The 21,200-nt window shown below is 44.8% G+C and overlaps 1 protein-coding gene across 1 annotated transcript; it reads left to right on the forward strand.

The window, feature by feature from the left end:
• Positions 1 to 7,765: 7,765 nt before the first annotated feature.
• On the forward strand, positions 7,766 to 12,393 carry LOC311235964 (uncharacterized protein; the record flags this gene model as incomplete). The annotated part of the gene is made up of 3 exons (XM_084323509.1): positions 7,766 to 7,860; positions 11,406 to 11,505; positions 11,617 to 12,393. 3 exons carry the CDS (start codon positions 7,766 to 7,768, stop codon positions 12,391 to 12,393), a joined length of 972 nt encoding a protein of 323 aa, XP_084179635.1.
• Positions 12,394 to 21,200: the final 8,807 nt, after the last annotated feature.

Below are 21,200 nucleotides of genomic sequence, written 5' to 3' on the forward strand. Positions count from 1 at the left end.
CTGTCCTGATTCTCCTAGATCTATCTGCAGCCTTCGACACAGTCAACCATCAGATCCTCCTCGCGGCCCTCGCAGGAATGGGAGTGGCTGGATCTGCGCTGACATGGCTGACATCATACCTCAACGACCGCTCCTACCAAGTGTCATGGAGAGGGACTCTGTCGGCCACCCGCCCCCTCCGGACGGGTGTCCCCCAGGGCTCGGTCCTAGGACCCCTTCTCTTCTCCCTCTACACTAAATCACTGGGTAACATTATCACGTCTCATGGCTTCTCATATCATTGTTATGCCGATGATACTCAACTCTTCCTCTCCTTCCCTCCCTCAGATATCCACGTCTCTGAGCGGATCTCGGCCTGTCTGTCCGACATCTCCGCCTGGATGACGACCAACCACCTCAAACTGAACCTAAGCAAAACAGAATTGCTCCACCTGCCGGCCAAATCCTCCCCCCTGACCGACCTCTCCATCACAGTCGAGAATGCAGCTGTGACCGCGTCCCCGACCGCCAAGAACCTTGGTGTTGTCCTCGACGACCAGTTGAACTTCTCTGCTCACATCGCAGCGACAACCAGAACCTGCAGATTCCTCCTGAGCAACGTCAGAAGGATACGCCCCTTCCTGACAAAAGAAGCCACCCAACTCCTCATCCAATCAACAGTCATCTCCCGCCTCGACTACTGCAACGCACTGCTAGCTGGCCTCCCGGCCACTGCCACCAAGCCTCTTCAACTCATTCAAAACGCAGCGGCCCGCCTGATATCAAACCTACTGAAGTCGGCCCATGTCACCCCACTTCTTAGGGACCTGCACTGGCTCCCCATTGCTGCACGTATCCGCTTCAAGGCCCTCGACCTAGCATACCGTGCAGCAAAGGGAACCGCTCCCGCCTACCTCCGGTCAATGGTCTCTAACTACACACCCTCAAGACCCCTACGCTCTGCATCTTCTGGCCGCCTCAGACCTACTCCTATCCAAGCTCCCGGAGGGTCATCAAAGAGAAGCCGCCTATTCTCAGTCCTTGCCCCACAATGGTGGAATGAACTACCCATCCCAGTTAGGACAGCCGAATCCCGTCCAATCTTTCGCCGTCGACTAAAGACTCACTTCTTCAACCATTATCTGAAATGATAAAAAAAAAAAAAAAAAAAAAAAAAAAAAAATCTAACCCTGACTAACCTTACTGTCATGCACTTGTCCTAATAAACTAACCTACACTGTAACACGCAACACTTGATGAACATTGTTACTCAGCTGATAGAGTTGTACCCTTCTTGCTGTCTTGTCGTACAGAACTTGTAAGTCGCTTTGGATAAAAGCGTCAGCTAAATGACTAAATGTAAAATGTAATGTAAATGTAAGAAGCATTTCATTGACCAGAGGGAAGGTAGTAGAGCATGAGGATGAAATTCCATCTATAAGGGACAAGCCAGTGAAGAGTTTTGGTATAATGAGGAGTTGAATGATGGTGAACAGATAGAGCAACTTAGAGGATAGGAAGGATAGAGAAGTCATGGCTTACAGGCAAGTTAAAGTTGTGGTGTTTCAAAGGTAGAGATTGGTTCATTTGTACATTAGGAAATGGCTAGGAGTTCCTCAGTGTATCAGTAGTGTGTAGGGGGGTAACGGTACACAGAAGCCACGGTTCGGTACGTACTTCGGTATTGGGGTCACGGTTCGGTACGAGTTCGGTACAACAGAAAAAAATTATTTATAATAATTTTAAAAAAATGTATATATTATATTTATGATAATAATAATAATTATTATTAAATAGAATAATTTTCTATAGGCTTGCCATGGTAGTCAGTGATACTGATGTCATTCTGTGTTCAGGCATCCACTTGCCTACTGCCCATAGGCGGCGCGTATATTAAGGCTAGCCTATGCCTACCCAGAATATTATGCTCGGAATCTTGAAATGCAGTGGCGGCTCTGCCACTAGGGGCGCAAGGGCGCCGACCCACCTGCTGTTTAATCAGAGAAGAAGAAAATAAAACTTTTTCGTTTTTTGTTTTATAGCCCTATAAATAATATAAACATGTTTAAAATGAATAATATTTACTCATTTTAAGTATGTTTGTATTTCCAATGCACAATATAACGTTATTATCTAAAATAAAAAAACACTTGTTTTCCTGAGCAGGAAGTGACGTTTTTTTTATTTTTTCGTATTTCTCGGCCCGGGCTAGACGCGATAGCGCTCTGAGTGCGCGTCACAGTTTGATCGCTGTATCCGTCACAGCCAATCAGTGCATAACGCGTTGTGCGTTGAAATATGACTATTATGTTGGAATCCTGGCGCGATTTGAAGCGGTCTAGCCAGTAGCGTCAAGAATTTCTGTAGCCGCATTTCGCGGAGACGCTCTCTGATTGGCCGACGCCAGTATTTTTTTCCGTAGCAGAATTTCACAGAGACGATCTCTGATTGGCCGAATCCAATTTCTAATGTTCCAATTCTAGCTTCCTAGGTTGGTCCGTTGGTGAGAGATAGTTCATGTTGTTGTGTTGTTGTGAGATGCAGGCAGCAGAGCGTGCCGTGACTGCAAGTTCTTTAGACGGTTAAGCTTAGGCACTCTTTCAAAGTTGGTTAAGGTTAGAGTTTGTCTTAGAGCATGGCGATAGAACGCCAGGTAGTTTGCAGTCTGTTCGACGCGGAAAAATGGACAAAGAAATGTACTTGTGTTGTGCTAACAAGCTAACACTTGGCTAACAAGCTATATGGCGGATGCAGTCTGGAGACAGTGGACAGTGGTCTGGAATACATCAACAGTGGATTATACACGTTTATCAAGCTCTCCTGCCCTGGACGTTTCAACTAAACAGTGAGTCTCTCTCTCTCTCTCTCTCTCGCTCTCTCTCTCTCGCTATACACAGCTGTCTCCGCGAAATGCGGCTACGGAAAAAAGTATTGACTGTGCTTGCTGAGACGATAATTAATAGGCTAGCGATTCAAAACGCGCTGCTGTGTTGTGAACTATAACATTAATTTAGCTGCTGCTGATGCATAATGAATGAATGGTGAGTTGTTTAAAATGACAACATACATGTGTTAATTATTTGATTTGATTGATCCGAGAGACAGAGAGAGATTGCTCCAGAGCATCTCAGAGCATTACATTTTCAACTCGACCTATTAACGTGAACTGCGAACCACAAGGCACCAGCGCCAGCGGCCGCCACTGTTGAAATGTATATAATATATATGCGCAGGCTGCTGGCTAGTGTGTGTCTTGTGCTGCAGCCGGCTCGCTGGCCGAGGTGTCAACGACGAAGGTGTCAATCTGTGGCAGCGTTTAACATTCCAGGTATACAGGCAGTAACCAATCACGCATAGGCTCAGGTTAAATAATGTGGCCAATCACATCATTCACATGATCATCCTGAATCTGATCCCGCAGGCAGAGTAAAGCAAACATCTGTGTTCTGAATTTCAGCCCGCCGATCGCTTTGTAGAGAAGCGAGGAGGCATAACTAGCGATCACCTGAGGCTGTATGTTGTTTTATCTTGGCAAACAAGGGCTTGCTCTAAGAGGACATGATGAGAGTCCGAGTTCATCAAATCGTGGAAACTTTTTAGAGCTACTGTATGTACATTGTTTTCAAAGCATGATGAGATCTAAATTACGAAAAACTTTCACTTCATTGCAACTTGTGATTCAATTCTCACCAAGACGAAACGTCGCATTTATCTGCATTAAGGTAAGACAATGGTTCATATATTATTGGATGCCTTCATTTGAACACTTAATTTGCACTATATATAAATGAGTGGGGCTCGCTGTAGTATAGCCTAGTAGTGTGTGTGTATATGAAATCAGAACCTGGACAGTTTGCGTGAAACCAAAAATAAAAGGTCAAATGCGAGGGGCGTCCCCAATACAGCCTACCTAGACCATAAGCCCATCCGCCGCCTATGCTACTGCCCCTTTAATAACTTATCCTTGCGCATCCTTAAGTTTCAGTTTCACTTCCAGAGAGAATTAACTTCACGACGAGACTGAATAATACAGAACAGAGATGAGATGACATGTTACTTACAACAATGGCAGAGGATTATTTGGATTTAAACACAGTGGAGCTCAGATGATCTGTCCGGAAAAGTATGTTTTTTTTTATTTGATTGTGGGGAGAATGTTGATGTGTTTGTTGGCGTGTGTGTGTGTGTCTTTCCCTTGGTTTCATTTAGTTAACGTTATTGAGCGAACAAGAAAACGACCCTGCAGCTGTTCCATTGTAAACAACGGTGCAGTGCTGGTATAACGCGGTATAACGGCGTTTTACCTCGGTCACTGAGGCTGAAGTACGCGCAATCGTGCACGGATATGTTCGTGTGTATGTGCAGTCACGCACACAAAAATCCGCTGTTCCCATTCGTTGTAACTAAGTATCGGCCCGCGGCCACCGTTTTTACATAACAAAAGCACAGGTAGAGTAGGCTGACCAAACGTCCTCTTTTGCCCGGACATGTCCTCTTTTCACGCCCTGTCCGGGGCGTCCGGGGGGGGTTTATTAATTCATCAAAATGTCCGGGGTTTCACTGTTTTTCAGTTTCAGTTTCACGGCCCTTTGCGAGCATCTGAAGGCTCGGGGCTGCATTTTTCGCCGAACATATAAATTACCGAATAAAGCGCTATTCGTTGCCGTTCGAATGCCATCTGGATCGCCAAAATCCGTGCCTCGGTTCTCGAGTTACATGCCGATATGTCAGGCATGCGACTTTTTACATGGCATTATCCAACCGGACTCCCGGAGAAGCATGCAGCTGCAGAGCCGCAGAGCCAGCGGCGCTCTCTGGGCCGCGCGCTGACGGCCGCGCTGTGAGGCAATAGTATCCAGCTGCAGGACGAGAGCACCAACACTCTCAGGACCGCAACACTTTAAGGACCCACACTTTAAGGACCCTCGCTTCCATTGGCTGATTTGGGTCACATGACCGTCCCACCCAATGGCTGAATTGGAGTATTGCACTGCGGGATTGATTGATTGATTGATTGATTGAAAACTTTATTAACAGATTGCAGAATGGGTACAATACAGCTAAATACATACAATTGTTAAGGGGATGCAGACCAGAGAAAGACTTTCGTCTTGTTTACATCAGGGTCCCCCATTTTCAATTCATCATAACATATATGACATACACGACATACAGATAGACAGTACTGCTACATCTATACATTTATGACATATACCAGATTTGCAAATACAGTACTGTTTGTGATACAAAAGTTTCATACGCTGCTACCTTTTTCAGCTTCTCTATTTCAAGGCAAAAAAAAATAAAAATCTGTGCCAAAAAAAACTGTGCGCGCGCACGCGCGTGGAGCGTTTGACCTACTGTCAATTTGCCACTGCACCACTGATTGTAAATGTGCCTTTTTCGTGCACTCGCCCGCTCTGAACTGAAGTCGGAGAGGGAGGGATGCTGAGCGTTTTGCGCGCGCTCCCGAATGCGTGTGTGTGTTTCCCCACGCGCGCGGTGTGGGGGGGTGCTCCGTGTCCCTCTCTGTCCCTGTCCCTCTCCGTCTCTCGCCCCGAGCACACTGCTCACGAATGAACACGGACGGACGGACGGGCGGCTGCCTCTTCACTTCCGCTCCCATGTTAACGGACGATAGTAGGCACACTGGCCGCGAGCGGGAGCGCGCCTCCCGAGTGGCTGGCGAGCGGCAAGCTATTTTTTCGCCTCGATCCTATTTGAGGCGGCGCGCCACGCGCATTGTCACAGAAATACAATTGAATATCTGCATTATTACCACAGATATAGATGTTGTTCAACCAGCTGTGTCTGTATCTGCAAATAAACGCCTTGAATGTTTGTCTGTATGTTTGTTTATACCTATAACTATTACAATGTTGCATAATAATAATAATAATAATAATAATAATAAGCTCTTGCTGCTGCTGGGGCTACACGCTGCTCTTTCAGGAGTACAGTCACACTGATCATCATTCTAAAATGACTGACTTCGCATATAGACTAGGCATTTACAGCTGTCCCAATGTAAATATGCCTTCCTCGGTGCGCTTCCGCACGCTCAAGTCGTAGGTCCAGTGTGCCTGACCAGGCGCGCGATCTCACGAGGGAGCCGCACGTGAAATTCGTTCGTGAGCAGTGAGTTCGGGGCGTCTCTCTCCCTCTCCCTCTCGCTCGTCACAGTCTGTATCCCGACTGTGACGGTGTGCCGCGCGCTGTTCTCGCATGTGCGACTGGTGTGTTTGTGCTAGGGCTGGGCGATATGGCCAAAAACGTTATTGCGATAAAATTATAAAAATATTTTCATATAACTCAATATCGATAATTATCGTCGATATAATTTCTATCAAGTTTAATTAACTTCTTATGCCCGGCGCCGATGGACGGGCTATTAATACTTAGACTTGTTTTGCTGCTGCGAATGTCTCGAGTTGATGTCGTCATCAGTCCGCGCACTAACAGTTAAGGCCTCTACATGCTACAGCAACTTCAAAGCAACTGCAACACAACATCAGCGCGATTTCAACGCGGTTGTTGCAGAGGGTCTTGTAGACTGTGTTGCGAGGATGTTGCGTACATCTCCCCAAAATCTAATCTAAACAACCGTTGCGTTGATATTGCGTAACAGTGATTGGTTGGTAGTGAATGGGGGCTGTCATAGAATAATATTGGTCCCGCAGCGAGGAATACCATCCTCCATTGTTGTAGCCAGCCAGCTAGCGTTGATGATGCTATTCAATGCTCTATCATACCCAACTAACGTCAATGCCATTCAGAATTTATTAACATAGCTACAACAACACACAGTAACGTTAATATAATTACATGCATCATTGTTTACAATGAACGGTGGGGCAGTTCGAAAGGATTGGACACGGACAAGTTGTTAAACAGCAATCAATTAATTTAATATAATGGGTAGTTCGAGCTGCATTTTCGTGCCTACAACCACAGCCACAGGGATATATCCAGCTTTGACGAGCTCTCTCTCCTCCTGCCGATTAAATTCAGCAGCTCTTCCTTGACCTCGAGTGCCTGTAGCTGCCTGCATTTGCACAAAGGCGACCATCCCTGCTGCTAGCTAACGTTAAAACTAACCTAAAGTTACACAAGCAGAATACATCACCAATACTTCCGGTCAGGGGATTTCAAAATAAAAGAGCGACGTCTAAAAGCACCGTAAATATGTTTATTTTGTACATTATCTAACGTTAACACGAACCTAAACTAACTTTAGATTAGTTTAGGTTCGTGTTAACGTTAGATAATGTACAAAATAAACGTTTAGATTAGTTTAGGTTCGTGTTAACGTTAGATAATGTACAAAATAAACGTATTTACGGTGCTTTTAGACGTCGCTCTTTTATTTTGAAATCCCCCGACCGGAAGTAAAAATAATGCTTCTTTTTCTGCTTGTTATCAATGGGTTGGTTGAGAAGGGAAATTTCATCTATCTAAGCCTAGGGAACCTAGCTACATCCGGGTTACAATGTTGCATGCTCGTCGATGTTGCAGAAGCATAAAGGCAGAGTGTCTGCAACACCGTTGCTTTGTCGATGTTGTGTTGCAGTTGCTTTGAAGTTGCTGTAGCATGTAGAGGCCTTTAGCCAGAGCAAGCGGTGTATCCCATGAGGATTTCGGTTTGCCTCGACTAGTAGACGAGAGTAGCCGAGTGAAGCCGGGGGAGGAGTTAAGAGGGCGGACACCATAGATATCATTCTATATATATATATATGGCGGACACTTCCTGCACGAGAGTCGAGACCATTCTGCTCGCCTAGTCGTAATGACACAACAACACGTCGCACGCATGTTTTTTGTTGCTGACGAGTTCGATGCCATTGAAGTCCGACAACTCTTGGAGGACCATGGACACGATGGGTATGATGATGTACATGATGGACGTCGTCCGTGGAGGTAATCCATTATTATGAATGGAAAATGGGGAACCCTGATGTCAACAAGACGAAAGTCTTTCTCTGGTCTGCACCCCCTTAACAATTGTGTGTATTGAGCCGTACTGTATTGTACCCATCCTGCAATCAATAAGGGTTTCATTCATTAATTTGCTGTAGCAGTACAAGTGTTATTTCAGTGATTTTGCAATTGAATAAAAGCGTTTAATCTAGTGTTGTGGTTGTACAAAGCATTTCCAGTAATAGGTTTTGATTGATTGATTGAAAAGTTTATTAACAGATTGCAGAATGGGTACAGTACAGTACATAGAGCCATATGAAATCCGCGTTCACGGAATCGCGGACGGAATCGCGGAATTAACCAATAAAAATGGAATCAACTGCAAAACGTGGAATATTGCAGAATTTGGCCTAATCTGGACTGAAATTTCGTTTTTAGGTGGAACGTTTGGTGCACACACGACCGGGGAGGCGGGGACTCTACAGCGTGTTACACACAACACAGCCGCGGTGCTCAAGCGTCTGGCTGCTTCAGTGTTAACATCGTCAAGAAGCTAAACTATTCCACAATAAGCCCTCAATTCAGAGCAGAACAGTATCCTAATGACTTTTTCTTTTTTTTTTTTAATTTTTTTTATTATTGCAAAACAAAACTTATTAAAAGTCAGTACTCAACACACAATGTATAATGAAACTTTCAGTAAAGGTGGTTAAAATATATGCAAGTACAGAAACAGGATAAAACAAAAATAGTCAATAATAACATTTTAACCGTATACAGTGTATATCCAGCGAAGTTACAATTATATAAATGTTAGTATATAATATACCCCTAATACCTATTTTCTAAAACCCTACACACATATGCTCCAGCTCAAACCCCCCCCTCCCGGACCCCCTCTTGGATAGTACCTCCATTATCCCTCACTCCTAACCAGACACCACCATTATAGGCTAGCTTTTATTCTCTCCACCACTTCTAACCACATTGACATTTTGGATTCATTGAGCCCCAGAATTCTTGCTGTAGATATTTCTTGATATATCACATCGAGATATGTAAGAAACCACACTTTCCGGCACATTTTTTCCGGTTGAAACCAACGTGATGCGATCAGTTTTTTAGCTACTGTGATACCCGATAAAACCAATCTTTTTAGTTGTGGATTCACTGCAAACTCAAAAACATCATTCAATAGCAATACCGCGGGGTGTACAGGTATATTCCAAAATACGAGTATTGATAATTGTTGGGACACATCTTTCCAGAATGCCTTAACTGGTGGGCAGTCCCAATACATGTGCATAAATGTTCCTTCGTCCCCATTTGTACATTGGGAGCATTTGGAGTCTTGTATAAGCCCCATTTTGCACAGCCTTATAGGAGTCAAGTATGTCCTGTGAATATAGTTCAGATTGATTTGTTGATGATCCGGGTTCCTTGATGTAAGTCGGACATTTGCCCAGGCTCCTTGCCAATCAAAGTCATTTTCCAGGTCTGGTATATCCCTCCTCCTAATGACTTTTATGCCTCCGGTGATAAGGTGTTTTGCTAATTCTGTCAACGTTCCGTGGACTAGACCCGCAAAAACACTTGCGACACTATTGTGATTAAATAGCTATATAACGTTAGGACGTTTAGCTTCTAGCTAAATCTAGTGCACCCATCCATTTGTTTAATGCAAACGATTGTCATTATACACTGCCCTTTATAAACTAAATACACTTAAATAGCTATGTAACGTTATAGGACTATCTATGGAAATGATAGCTTCTAGAAGTTCTAGCTAAATCTGGTGCACCCATCCATTTGTTTAATGCAAACGATTGTCATTATACACTGCCCTTTATAATCTAAATAAACTTAAATAGCTATGAAACGTTACAGTACATAGGACTATAGATGGAAATGATAGCTTCTTGCTAAATCTAGTGCACCCATCCATTTGTTTAATGCAAACGATTGCCATTATACACTGTCCTTTATAAACTAAACTAAAGGTGCCTAAATTATGCATTACTATATTTCATCACAATATAATAGATATAGCTAGGTTACTGACATTGTCATTGTGATAATGTCAGTAGTAGCTAGCTGTATCTATTGTTTACACTTGAAATATGTATTTTTATTTTGTCACAATATTAATTGAAAAATATTGTGTAAAATTGAACTGTATTTCTGAGTTGCAGCACTTAAAAACATTAAATGGACTGTTATATCTTATTCAATTGTGGACATTTATTCATTCCCACTTATTAGACACTATTTCTGATGGTAAAATGAGCATAAAAGGCAAAATACAGAATTCTGAAATATTAAAACGGAAAAAATGGAATTTGGGAAAAAATAAAATGGAATTTGGAAAATAATAAAACGGATTTACAGCTCAATACATACAATTGTTAAGGGGATGCAGACCAGAGAAAGACTTTCGTCTTGTTTACATCAGGGTCCCCCATTTTCAATTCATCATAACATATGACATACCTGACATACAGATAGACAGTACTGCTACATCTATACATTTATGACATATCAAATTTGCAAATACAGTACTGTTTGTGATACAAAAGTGTCCAGAAAAGGAGTGTATACATTTGGCATAGAAACTGTACATTGGAGGAGGTTGGCTGGGTGGGTTGGGTGAGGGCTGTACATTGGAGGTGGGGGGGGGGGACACATACACATTTTACACTGTACATTGGAATACTGACAAAGCCTTACTTGGTCATTTACTGTACAACTAGGTTAGGACATTTGTAGGGGCCAGTTTCGAATTGCAGTCTCACGTAGGTGTTTTTTGAGAGTGTTTTTGAAAGTGGGTAGTGATTCACATTCCTTTACAGCTTTAGGTAGGGCGTTCCACATTGATGTGGCATAATTGCGAAACGTGTTTAGTCCCTTGTTTGAGCCGAATCTGGGTTTTACATGATTTGTGGAGCTCCCTCTGGTGTTGTGATCGTGGTATTCACTGACCTTTGGGAAGTATTTTGACATGTACATGGGTACCTTGGTCGCATAGTGTATCTTGTAGACCAGGCCCATTGCAAGTTGCTGTACTCTGTCGTCTACTCTAAGCCATCCTAGGTTGTCAAAGTGGGCAGGGGTGAGGTGGGTTCTAGGAGTCAGGTCAAGTAGTAGTCTGACTAGCTTGTTTTGAGATGTTTTGAGAGGTAGATTCTACATCATGTAATACCACACCCCTCTTAAGAAATGGGGGCCAATCTTGCTCCACTTGATCAAGTGTAATACATATTAACTCCTACACATTTGCCCCCCTCATAATATTGTTTTCCCTATCGACAAGTACAATCACGATTCACGACACATTTCCTAAATGCACTTCACAGATCAATCAAATGGTGCATGCCATATATTTGTAAATACATTTCCAACAAGGTCCAAGCAAGGCTACTTAAAATGTCGCCAATGCACGTCCAGTACACTGTTGCCATTTGTATTAGCAGTTAAAGTAAACATTATGCTGAAGTTGCCTTCTGTTCTAGATCGGTTCCCAAGATCAACTATTTCGTCGAAGAGGTGGTCCCACGCTATACCCCTTCAGACTTCAGAAGTCACTTCAGACTCTCCCGTGGGCACGTGGAGGTATGTATACAATCAGCAGACATTCTATGTTGGCTATTACAGTATTAAAGCCCATGCTGCTACACCATTGAATGGAAATCACTCCCCTTTGCTCTTTCCTCAACCATTCAGGAGCTGATGACTGCCATTGGCCCTGTGTACAACAACACACTTCACACAAAGTTGCCACTGAATCGCAGTGTGCTGGCATGTCTGTGGACTCTGTCGAATCAAGAGTCCTATAGGGGTGTTGCAGATCGGTTCAACACCACAAAATCCACAGTGTGCAAACACCTGCACGACTTCTGTGCACTAGTGAATGCACACATGTTCCATCACATTTCCTGGCCCACAGGGGAAGCGCTACATTCCTCAGAGCTAGGATTCAGGGCAGCAGGATTCCCCAACACGGTCTGTGCCGTGGATGGCTGCCACATCCCCACGGTGAGGCCACACTGCGAGAACCCAGTGGCGTATCTGAATAGGAAAGGGTTCTATTCAGTCATACTCACTGGGTACTGTGACAGCCAGCGGCGGTTCTGTCACGTTAGTGTGGGCGACCCTGGTAGCTGGCACGATGCGAGAGCATTTCGGGTGTCGGAGGTTGGCCAGCTGCTAGAAGCAGATCCCCAGTCCCTGGTGCCGGAGGGGATGCACATCATTGGGGACTCTGCGTACCCACTAATGCCCCAGCTCATGAAGCCCTACAGGGACAACGGGCATTTGACTGCTAGGCAGAGGCGGTATAACAAGAGGTTGAATACTGCTCGTGTGGTGATCGAGCATTCCTTCGGCATCCTCAAGAACAAGTTCAGGAGGCTTAGATGCTTGCATATGAGGGATATAGGAAACGTCAGCGCAGCAGTCTTTGCCTGTTGCATCCTGCACAATATATGCAGAGCCCACTGACCAAGTTGAAGAGGATGTTGAGGTAGAAGCCGATCACGAGCCACCAGCAGTAGACCAGGACAGAGGTGCAAATCATCGTAGGGATCTAATCTGTCTCAGTTTGTAAACATCACCTCTGCCAATGACACACACTTGATTGTTCTTTTAGCCCCCCCACCCTCCCCTTTTCTTTTTAGCCCCCCACCCTCCCCTTTTTTGTGAACTGGTGGGCCATATCCCACAGGGTGATGTGATGCACATATTGAGTTATTTGTCAACAGGCATGGATTACATGCATTGACTCTGTACAGTGTATTTCATCATCAAGAAGAGGTCAAGGTCCTGGCGGGATGGTGCCAGGAAAACAGCCTCTCCCTGAACGTCAGCAAAACAAAGGAGATGATTGTGGACTTCAGGAGGTCGGGGGTCAAGGACTACAGCCCCCTCAGCATCGACGGGGCACCGGTTGAGAGAGTCAACAGCTTCAAGTACCTCGGAGCCTACATATCCGAGGACTTGACATGGACCACACACATTAACAGTGTGGTGAAGAAGGCACGACAACGCCTCTACTTCCTCAGGCGCCTAAGGAAGTTCCAAGTCAGCCAGAAGATCCTTAAGAACTTCTACTCATGTACAATAGAGAGCATCTTGACCGGCAACATCACCTCCTGGTTTGGGAATAGCACTGCAAAAGACCAAAGCAGACTACAAAGAGTGACACGTTCAGCCGAACGCACAATTGGAGGGGGGCTCCCCACCCTCCAGAACATTTACTACAAGCGTTGCAAGGGCAAGGCTAAGAGAATCATTAAAGACTCCAGTCACCCGAACAACTGCCTCTTCGAACTGCTGCGGTCAGGCAAGCGATACAGGAGTCTCAAGGCGAGCACAGAAAGACTCAGAAGTAGCTTCTACCCCCAGGCCATCAGGCTGCTAAACGAACAATGAATGAACACTACACAACAACAACCACCAAACGCACATAGCACACACATCCACACGCACACACCCACTTTAAACAAACACACTGTAGCACCCACTCCACACACTTTATAGCACACACCCACTTTAAACAAACACACTGTAGCACCCACTCCCCACACTTTATATTTATGGATGAAGGATTGCACTACAACTCGTACACCTTACTGTAAATTGTACCTAAAATTGTACCTCATCCCATTTCTGCTTTGCACTAGATAGTACTGTACATTAGTACACTGCATAGTATTGTGTATTGTATATTATATGGTAACTCAGAACATTGTACATATGTCTATACCGAACACTGTGACCTCATTTTCTTCTTCTAAATTCATGCTATATTATGTTATTATGTTATTTGATACTATCTTGTCTAGCACAGTCTCTGGAGCGTAACAGTAAGAAGCATTTTGTATGAAAGTATTCTGTACTTCTGTATGACAACTATTAAAGAACTTGAACTTGAACTTGAAGACTCCTGCTGTGCCTCCGTGTGGCAGCTCATGTAAACTGGGAGATTTAAAAGCCAGGCTAAACCAGCAGGGGATCTCGGAGCATCAGTGGTCCCCAGAGGTACCGAGTCACGTCAAGGGGACGAATATGGCCAACCAACCACTGCCCCATTTGTTGTGAGACAACATTGTTAGTGCTAGAAACCTTGAATACATTTTGTTTAGAATTCCCTGGCTAGCAGGGAATAAAAGAAATGCTTTGACACAGACACTACAACTATAACGGTTTGTACTGAACCCAATATGCAGACATTTGATACAATCTGCTTTTTCAGATAGCAAGCCAGAGGTATGGGAAATCATTTAAAAGCAAATAAATGACTCATTAAAATGTTTATGTTAATAACACCTTTATTGTGTTCCTCCATTCATGTAATTTGCAGCTACAACCCCACGAGCGCTCACTCCATGCCCCCCAGTGGCCATTCCACCTTCAGCCAACACTCCATGCCCCCCAGTGGCCATTCCACCTTCAGCCAACACTCTATGCCCTCTAGTAGCCAGGCCACCTTCAGTGCTCACCCAGTACCCTCCAGTGGCCCTGCAGGGGAAGGACAAGAGAGAGAGAGAGCACATCCAGGCAGGAACTGTGACAACCAAAACATTGCAAAAAAAGAAAAGGAAACTCAAAAGTGGCATGCATGCATGAAATGTTAGTTACCTGGTGACTGTGATTGAAAAAAGAAACTCAAGTGGCATGCATGGATGAAATGTTAGTTATCTGGTGACTGTGATTGAAAAAAGAAACTCAAAAGTGGCATGTATGCATGAAATGTTAGTTACCTGGTGACTGTGGTGCCCGTGACAACAAGAGTGTTATAAGTGTTTTCTGCTGGCTACTGATTTCTTGGTGTATTAGTGAGTTGGGTGACACCGTGGTTGAGACTAGTTAAAAGTGTGTTATTGTTTTGGGCGAGAAGTAAATGTTGTGTCTCAAATGCTCTCCTCCTTCTCTCCTTTGTCCTTCTCCGTCGGTCCTGATCGGGCATCGCCATGGACTCCAACGCCACCGTCAGTCTCTCCGCATGAGACTCATACGTCTCGGCGAAACGCGGACGATTGATGCGCAGGACTTCCCTCCGACTTGTCGATCTGGGCAGGGCCGTGGTGCTGGGCAGGGCCGTGGTTCTGGGCAGGGCCGTGGAGGGACCAGGCTGCTCCTCAGGGACCTCTAGAGCACCAGGACCGGGCTGCTCCTCAGGGACCTCTGGAGCACTAGGACCAGGCTGCTCCTCAGGGAAGCTGGGTAGTTGCTCAGAGGATGTAGCAGTGGCACTGGCACTCGAACCCCTCCTCATGGGGAATAGAGGGCTTGACACGATGGTGCCCGGTGGTGCCTTCCCGACCCCACAGGACCCAAATAAGTCATCCATTATCTGTGGAAGAGCACAGTTGTTAAGAAAAAGCTCCAACTGGAAAAGAAGCTACAACTGGAAATGCATTAACAAACTGCACATACTGTATAGTATTCCCATGTTATGCTCCCCCCTCCTGTAGAGTGACTCCGGTCCTTAGCCCTCTTGTACGTGATTAGCATGTTGCCCAGTTTCTTCCGCAGCTTCTCTATTGTGAAGTTGTAGCCACGGCCCTTGAATTCCTCCTCCAGCTTCTTGTAAAATGCTATTTTATTGCGGTAGTAGAGGTGTTGGTGGGTCCTAGTCAGCTCCAGGAGCAGCATTATTCTGTTGTGTGTGAAGTCTGTAAAGACACAAGTGTTGACAAACAGATTTCCTTTGCTCTATTTAGGTTGTAATTTTGGTTAATGTACCTGGTTTGTACAGACCTGACTGTCGTGGAGATGCAGGTGTGAGGTGTGGAATGGCCACTGGAGGGCACTGGGTGGGGGCTGTGTGGGGAATAGCCACTGGAGGGTACTGGGTGGGGGCTGAGGGTGGCCTGGCCACTGGAGGGTACTGGGTGGGGGCTGAGGGTGGCCTGGCCACTGGAGGGTACTGGGTGGGGGCTGAAGGTGGCCTGGCCACTGGAGGGTACTGGGTGGGGGCTGAAGGTGGCCTGGCCACTGGAGGGTACTGGGTGGGGGCTGAAGGTGGCCTGGCCACTGGAGGGTACTGGGTGGGGGCTGAGGGTGGCCTGGCCACTGGAGGGTACTGGGTGGGGGCTGAAGGTGGCCTGGCCACTGGAGGGTACTGGGTGGGGGCTGAAGGTGGCCTGGCTACTGGGGGGGTGTGGAGTGAGCACTGAAGGTGGCCTGGCTACTGGGGGGTGTGGAGTGAGCGCTCGTGGGGTTGCAGCTGCCAATGAAGCTGATTACATGAATGGAGAAACACAATAAAAGTTATTGATATAAACATTTGAATGAGTCATTTATTTGCTTTTGAATGATTTCCCCATACCTCTGACTTCCCCCATCGTCTGAGCTGCATATCTTTGATCTGAAAAAGCAGATGTATCAAATAACAAAGTCCCTTCCTACAGTAATAATTGTTACATGACATTTGATTTACACTTTACTTGTTTACTCACCATTCACTAGTCTTTCTGCTATGGCTGGGGTAACCATGAGGGTTAGCGATCCAAGAGCGTCTTTGAGTATCACAGCCTGAGTTGCCATTTTTGTCCAAGAGGAAAGTTATCTCATTTGGTAGCTTTATATAGGTAAGCCCTAATGAGGAACCACACCTGCTTGATTGGATGATTCTGAGTGGCACATGTGTATTAAATGATTGGGATTGAGTGGTTCTAAGGAGCCGGCACACATGTTGAGGTAACTATTCCGAATGGCCAATGTACATGTGGTCTGTCTATATCCATGCACCACTAATCCCACTTTAATGATCAGTTCAGTTAAATTCAGATATTTATTGTGGCACAATGGGAAACTTAGCTTGCAGCAAGGCACAATAAAGGTCAATACAGTGGACAGGAATGAGTCAGTTCATGTAATAATAATAAGAAAATAATGAATAATTCTATTTATAAAGCACTTTTCATTGTGAAACAATCTCGGAGTGCTAATACAGAATGTAATGCATACAGAGGTAGATGTAAGATAATAATATGTATAATACTATGTCTCTGATTCATTTATTTATTACTGTGGACATGGAATGTGTAATGTGTTATGTTTAGACCGGAACTGTACTGTAGTGTACCCATTCTGCAATCGGTTAATGAAGCTTTCAATCAATCAATCAATCAAACGTCTCATAACTCCCTGGCTGTCACGTGGCTTTTTCTTTGGCTTTTCTGAGCCAATAGGCGCTTTGCGCGACCGTAGCAAGTCGCTTCCCAGCCGGGAGCAGCCGAGTGAGAGGTACTGTGGCGCCTCGCTCTGAAGGCTGCGCATGGCTCGCTCGCGCGGGAGTTCCGCGCCTCGCCTCGTCAGATTTTCAGAGCAAGTCGGACAACATTCTAACCGTCATGCAACGCGCTTGGCGAGGCAGTAGTGAAACCTGCGCAGATCTGCGTCCGCCTATCCCATCTCGAACAAGCCTAATGTAATAACTATCACCCTAAAATACTCCGTTCCGCCCCAATACATTGCAACGACGTCCACCGCATACCCCACACTACTCTAACCGTGGCCTCAGAATTCACGCCACACACCCACTCGGCACGTAAACTATAAAATAGCGGCGTGCAAGCTAATTATCCTAGCCAGCCTTGTTTCTAATGTACTAACTATCACCCTAAAATACTCCGTTCCTCCCAATTACATTGCAACGACGTCCACCGCATACCCCACACTACTCTAACCGTGGCCTCAGAATTCATGCCACACACCCACTCCGCACGTAAACTATAAAATAGCGGCGTGCAAGCTAATTATCCTAGCCAGCCTTGTTTACTACTAGAGTCCTACCTCACTACCCAGAGGTGCACCGCGGGTCTCCTTCGCTGTCGGCCATCTCCTTCACCGATTTGTTGTTAGTGCGTGTGCTCATATCCAAGCTTCCCCCCTAGTAGTGTGGCATTGTATGGTAAAGGCATTCTCCAGCTACCTGTAACAAGTCTAACAGAGGAGTTTATGTGTGAAGGCGAGAACAATATTGTTATCAGGGAGCAAACATACAGTAGTTAGTAAGTTGGTCCCAAATCCAACTAGAGGGAGGAAATGGAAACCAAGACAGGCAGTACAGGAAGTAGAGGCAGCACTTAGGCATACAGATGTAGTTAAGGTGCAACAAGGCCGGGGGGGGGGGGGGGGGCTCAGCTCAGGGAAACCAACATGGAGTAAAGCAGGTCCCACAGAAAGAAGGAAGCTGGTAGTGGAGCAGGTACAGCGACAAGAGGAAGTAGTGAGGTGTACAAAGGCTGTGGCCTATAAGCAGGGACAGTGGATGAACTGGGAAAGTGTAGAGAAGTTTACTTTATAGAATTGACCGTGCCTTTGGAGGATTCAGTTGGAGGAGGTTTATGAGAGGAAAAAGCTTATTTAACTGCCACAAACATTGTATGGCATTTTTTCATGCATTTTCTTGATAATTTACTTCATTTAATATTAATTTTGTTTGTGCGGAACGTTTATTTTAGTTTGTCACAGGGACAACTGGAGCTGAAGAAGTATGGTCTTCTTTTCACCTGTATGTGCTCTAGAGACATAGATATTCTTAATGATCTTACCAGACGCTTTCATCAATGCATGGTGTGCATTCATTGCAATACGTGGAAATGTAAGACAGCTGATAGAAGTCAGACTAAAGTCATAATGTTTACAGATTAAAGTCAACACTTATAAAGTCATAATGTTTACAGATTAAAGTTAACATTTCCATACTTGTTTCCATGCAGTCCAAAGAGCTCTTCTCCTGGTCCAGCTGTGACGGTTTCATGCAGTCCACCAAACAGACAGACAATTTTCTCAAACCAAGGTGTGAGAGGCTATGAGGGGTGGTCATATTAAGACCTAATTTGGGGGAAGATAAGGAAAGAAATATCAGTACATTTTACATTCATCCTAACAAACAACATCCTAACTTTTCAGTTGAAATTCATCAGGAACACAGAAATCCAAGCAAGAACCACCAGTCCTTAACCAGCTATACAGGTAGCACTCTTTTCCAAGGCTAACAGGATGATTTTCATAAGAACTGAAAAATACATGGGTGTATATAGACAGATTGATTTGATTGATTGAAAACTGTATTAACAGATTGCAGAATGGGTACAGTACAGTACAGCTCAATACATACAATTGTTAAGGGGATGCAGACCAGAGAAAGACTTTCATCTTGTTTACATCAGGGTCCCCCATTTTCAATTAATCATAACATAATATGACATACAGATAGACAGTACTGCTACATCTATACATTTATGACATACCGGATTTGCAAATACAGTACTGTTTGTGATACAAAAAGAGATATACATTTGACGTAGAAACTGTACATTGGAGGAGGTTGGGTAAAGGTGGGGGGGTTGGGCAGGAGGGGTGGGTGGGTGGGGGGCACTGTACAACTGTACAAGCAAAACAGAGGCACTGCTATAGTTCTGATCTATGAATATAAGCTTATGATATTGCATTTAATTTGATGCAAAACTTCTGATTGGTTATTGATGCAGGCAGCTGTTGTTTTTGGCCAATCAGATGTTTTTGTCTTCCAAGACAGTGTTTCCAGGGTCGCATTGAACAAATTAAGACCACGTCCTCGTCAGAAAGTACACTACATTAAATGAAAATACAACTAAATGCAATATCGTGGACATCTACAGAAGATAGAAAAATAATTGTTTGGTAAACTGTAGGGGTGTAAAGGTACACGTATCCGTACCGAACCGTTTCACTTCAGTATGGCTGTGTACCGAACGAATACAACGGTACATTAACCACTAACGAACACACGTGCATAAATGTTTTTTTACGTGCAGAATTTAATTCAAAACTCCAAGTTCACCCCTTCCCAAAATATAATTTGCGCAAAGGGCCGGTTGTTCATTGAAATTAACAAGTCAATTATTAATTTCAATATAGAATATTCGTTGACAGCCCTGGATACTGGACTTTCTGAGTGAAAGGCCCCAGGCGGTCAGGGTGGGGGGTCAGACCTCCAACACCATCACCCTGAGCATCGGGTCCCCCCAGGGCTGTGTTCTGAGCCCCCTGCTGTACTCACTATACACACACGACTGTGTGGCCAAGTTCAGCTCCAACTCCATAGTGAAGTTTGCGGACGACACAGTGGTGGTGGGGCTGATCTCGGACAACGACGAGAAGGCCTACCGGGAGGAGGTTGAGCAGGGAACAAACGTAACTTTTTGACTTACCAGCCATTTGGCTGGTAGATTTTTAAAAGTACCAGCCGGGCAGATTTTTTACTAGCCAAAAATTATAAATAGCTTTTTAGTATATCGCCATGTGTTATTATTACATATAATACTCTCATATGCTATTTTCAATTAATATCATAAACAACATAAGGAATATTAGCATAATTTTGAGTGGACTGAAGGAATGAGTCAGCGTTAATAGTTTTAAATGCAAATAATTTATTGAAACATAGAAGTGGGGTCGGGACACACACACACACACACTGTGTTTCAACTCACCACCCCCGCATCATATTGTAGTCTGTCTTCAAACTTCCACTCCTCTCAAATTTTATATTTGAATATCAACATTATCTGTCCATCCTCAGTAATCCTCAGTTTACTATAATATACTCCTGTCCTGAGTCCTGACTAGTGACTCCGTCGTCTTTCCAAACGCACGCACACACACACACACAGGGAAGGGGAGAGTGCCCCCCCCCCCCCCATTTCCCTTTCCTCAGTGCTGTTCACTGTGGCTCTGCCTCATCTGATCATCAGGATTAGCTTGTTAGCTGACGTTAACGTTGTAGTGATTGGTACATAAACGTTAATTTCGGGCGATGTGGGCATAAAGGAATGGCGATGGTGCAAAGCATGTAGCTGCATTGGACTCGCTGTGAGAAGAAAAAAAACATCACAGACTTATTTCGCGTCTGTAGGTGCACTGCTGTGTTAACGCTGCTCTGTTTACAAGTTCAACGCTGCTCTGTTTTCAAGAAACAACACTGAGTGGGCGGATATCATACGACTCGCAGAGTTGCTAAGGGTTTTTCAAAATAAGAGTATCATATGAACCTGAACGTTGCTAGCTGCCGGAGCCCAGATATTATGACTGGAGCTGCGCTTGGGGCGGCAATGAGACCCGCACAGGATTTTCAAAATAAGAGTATCGATATGAACTACACGCCAGCTGGCGGGCAGACTATTATTGTTAGACGCCAGACGGTAAATCTACACGCATTTGGCGATGGGCGCCCAGTTATTTTGTTCCCCGAGGTTGAGGTACTGGAATGCTGGTGCCAGGACAACAGCCTGCTCCTGAACATTGGTAAAACC

Source organism: Notolepis coatsorum, assembly GCF_963971535.1.
Source record: "Notolepis coatsorum genome assembly, chromosome: 10".
Lineage (NCBI taxonomy): Eukaryota > Metazoa > Chordata > Actinopteri > Aulopiformes > Paralepididae > Notolepis > Notolepis coatsorum.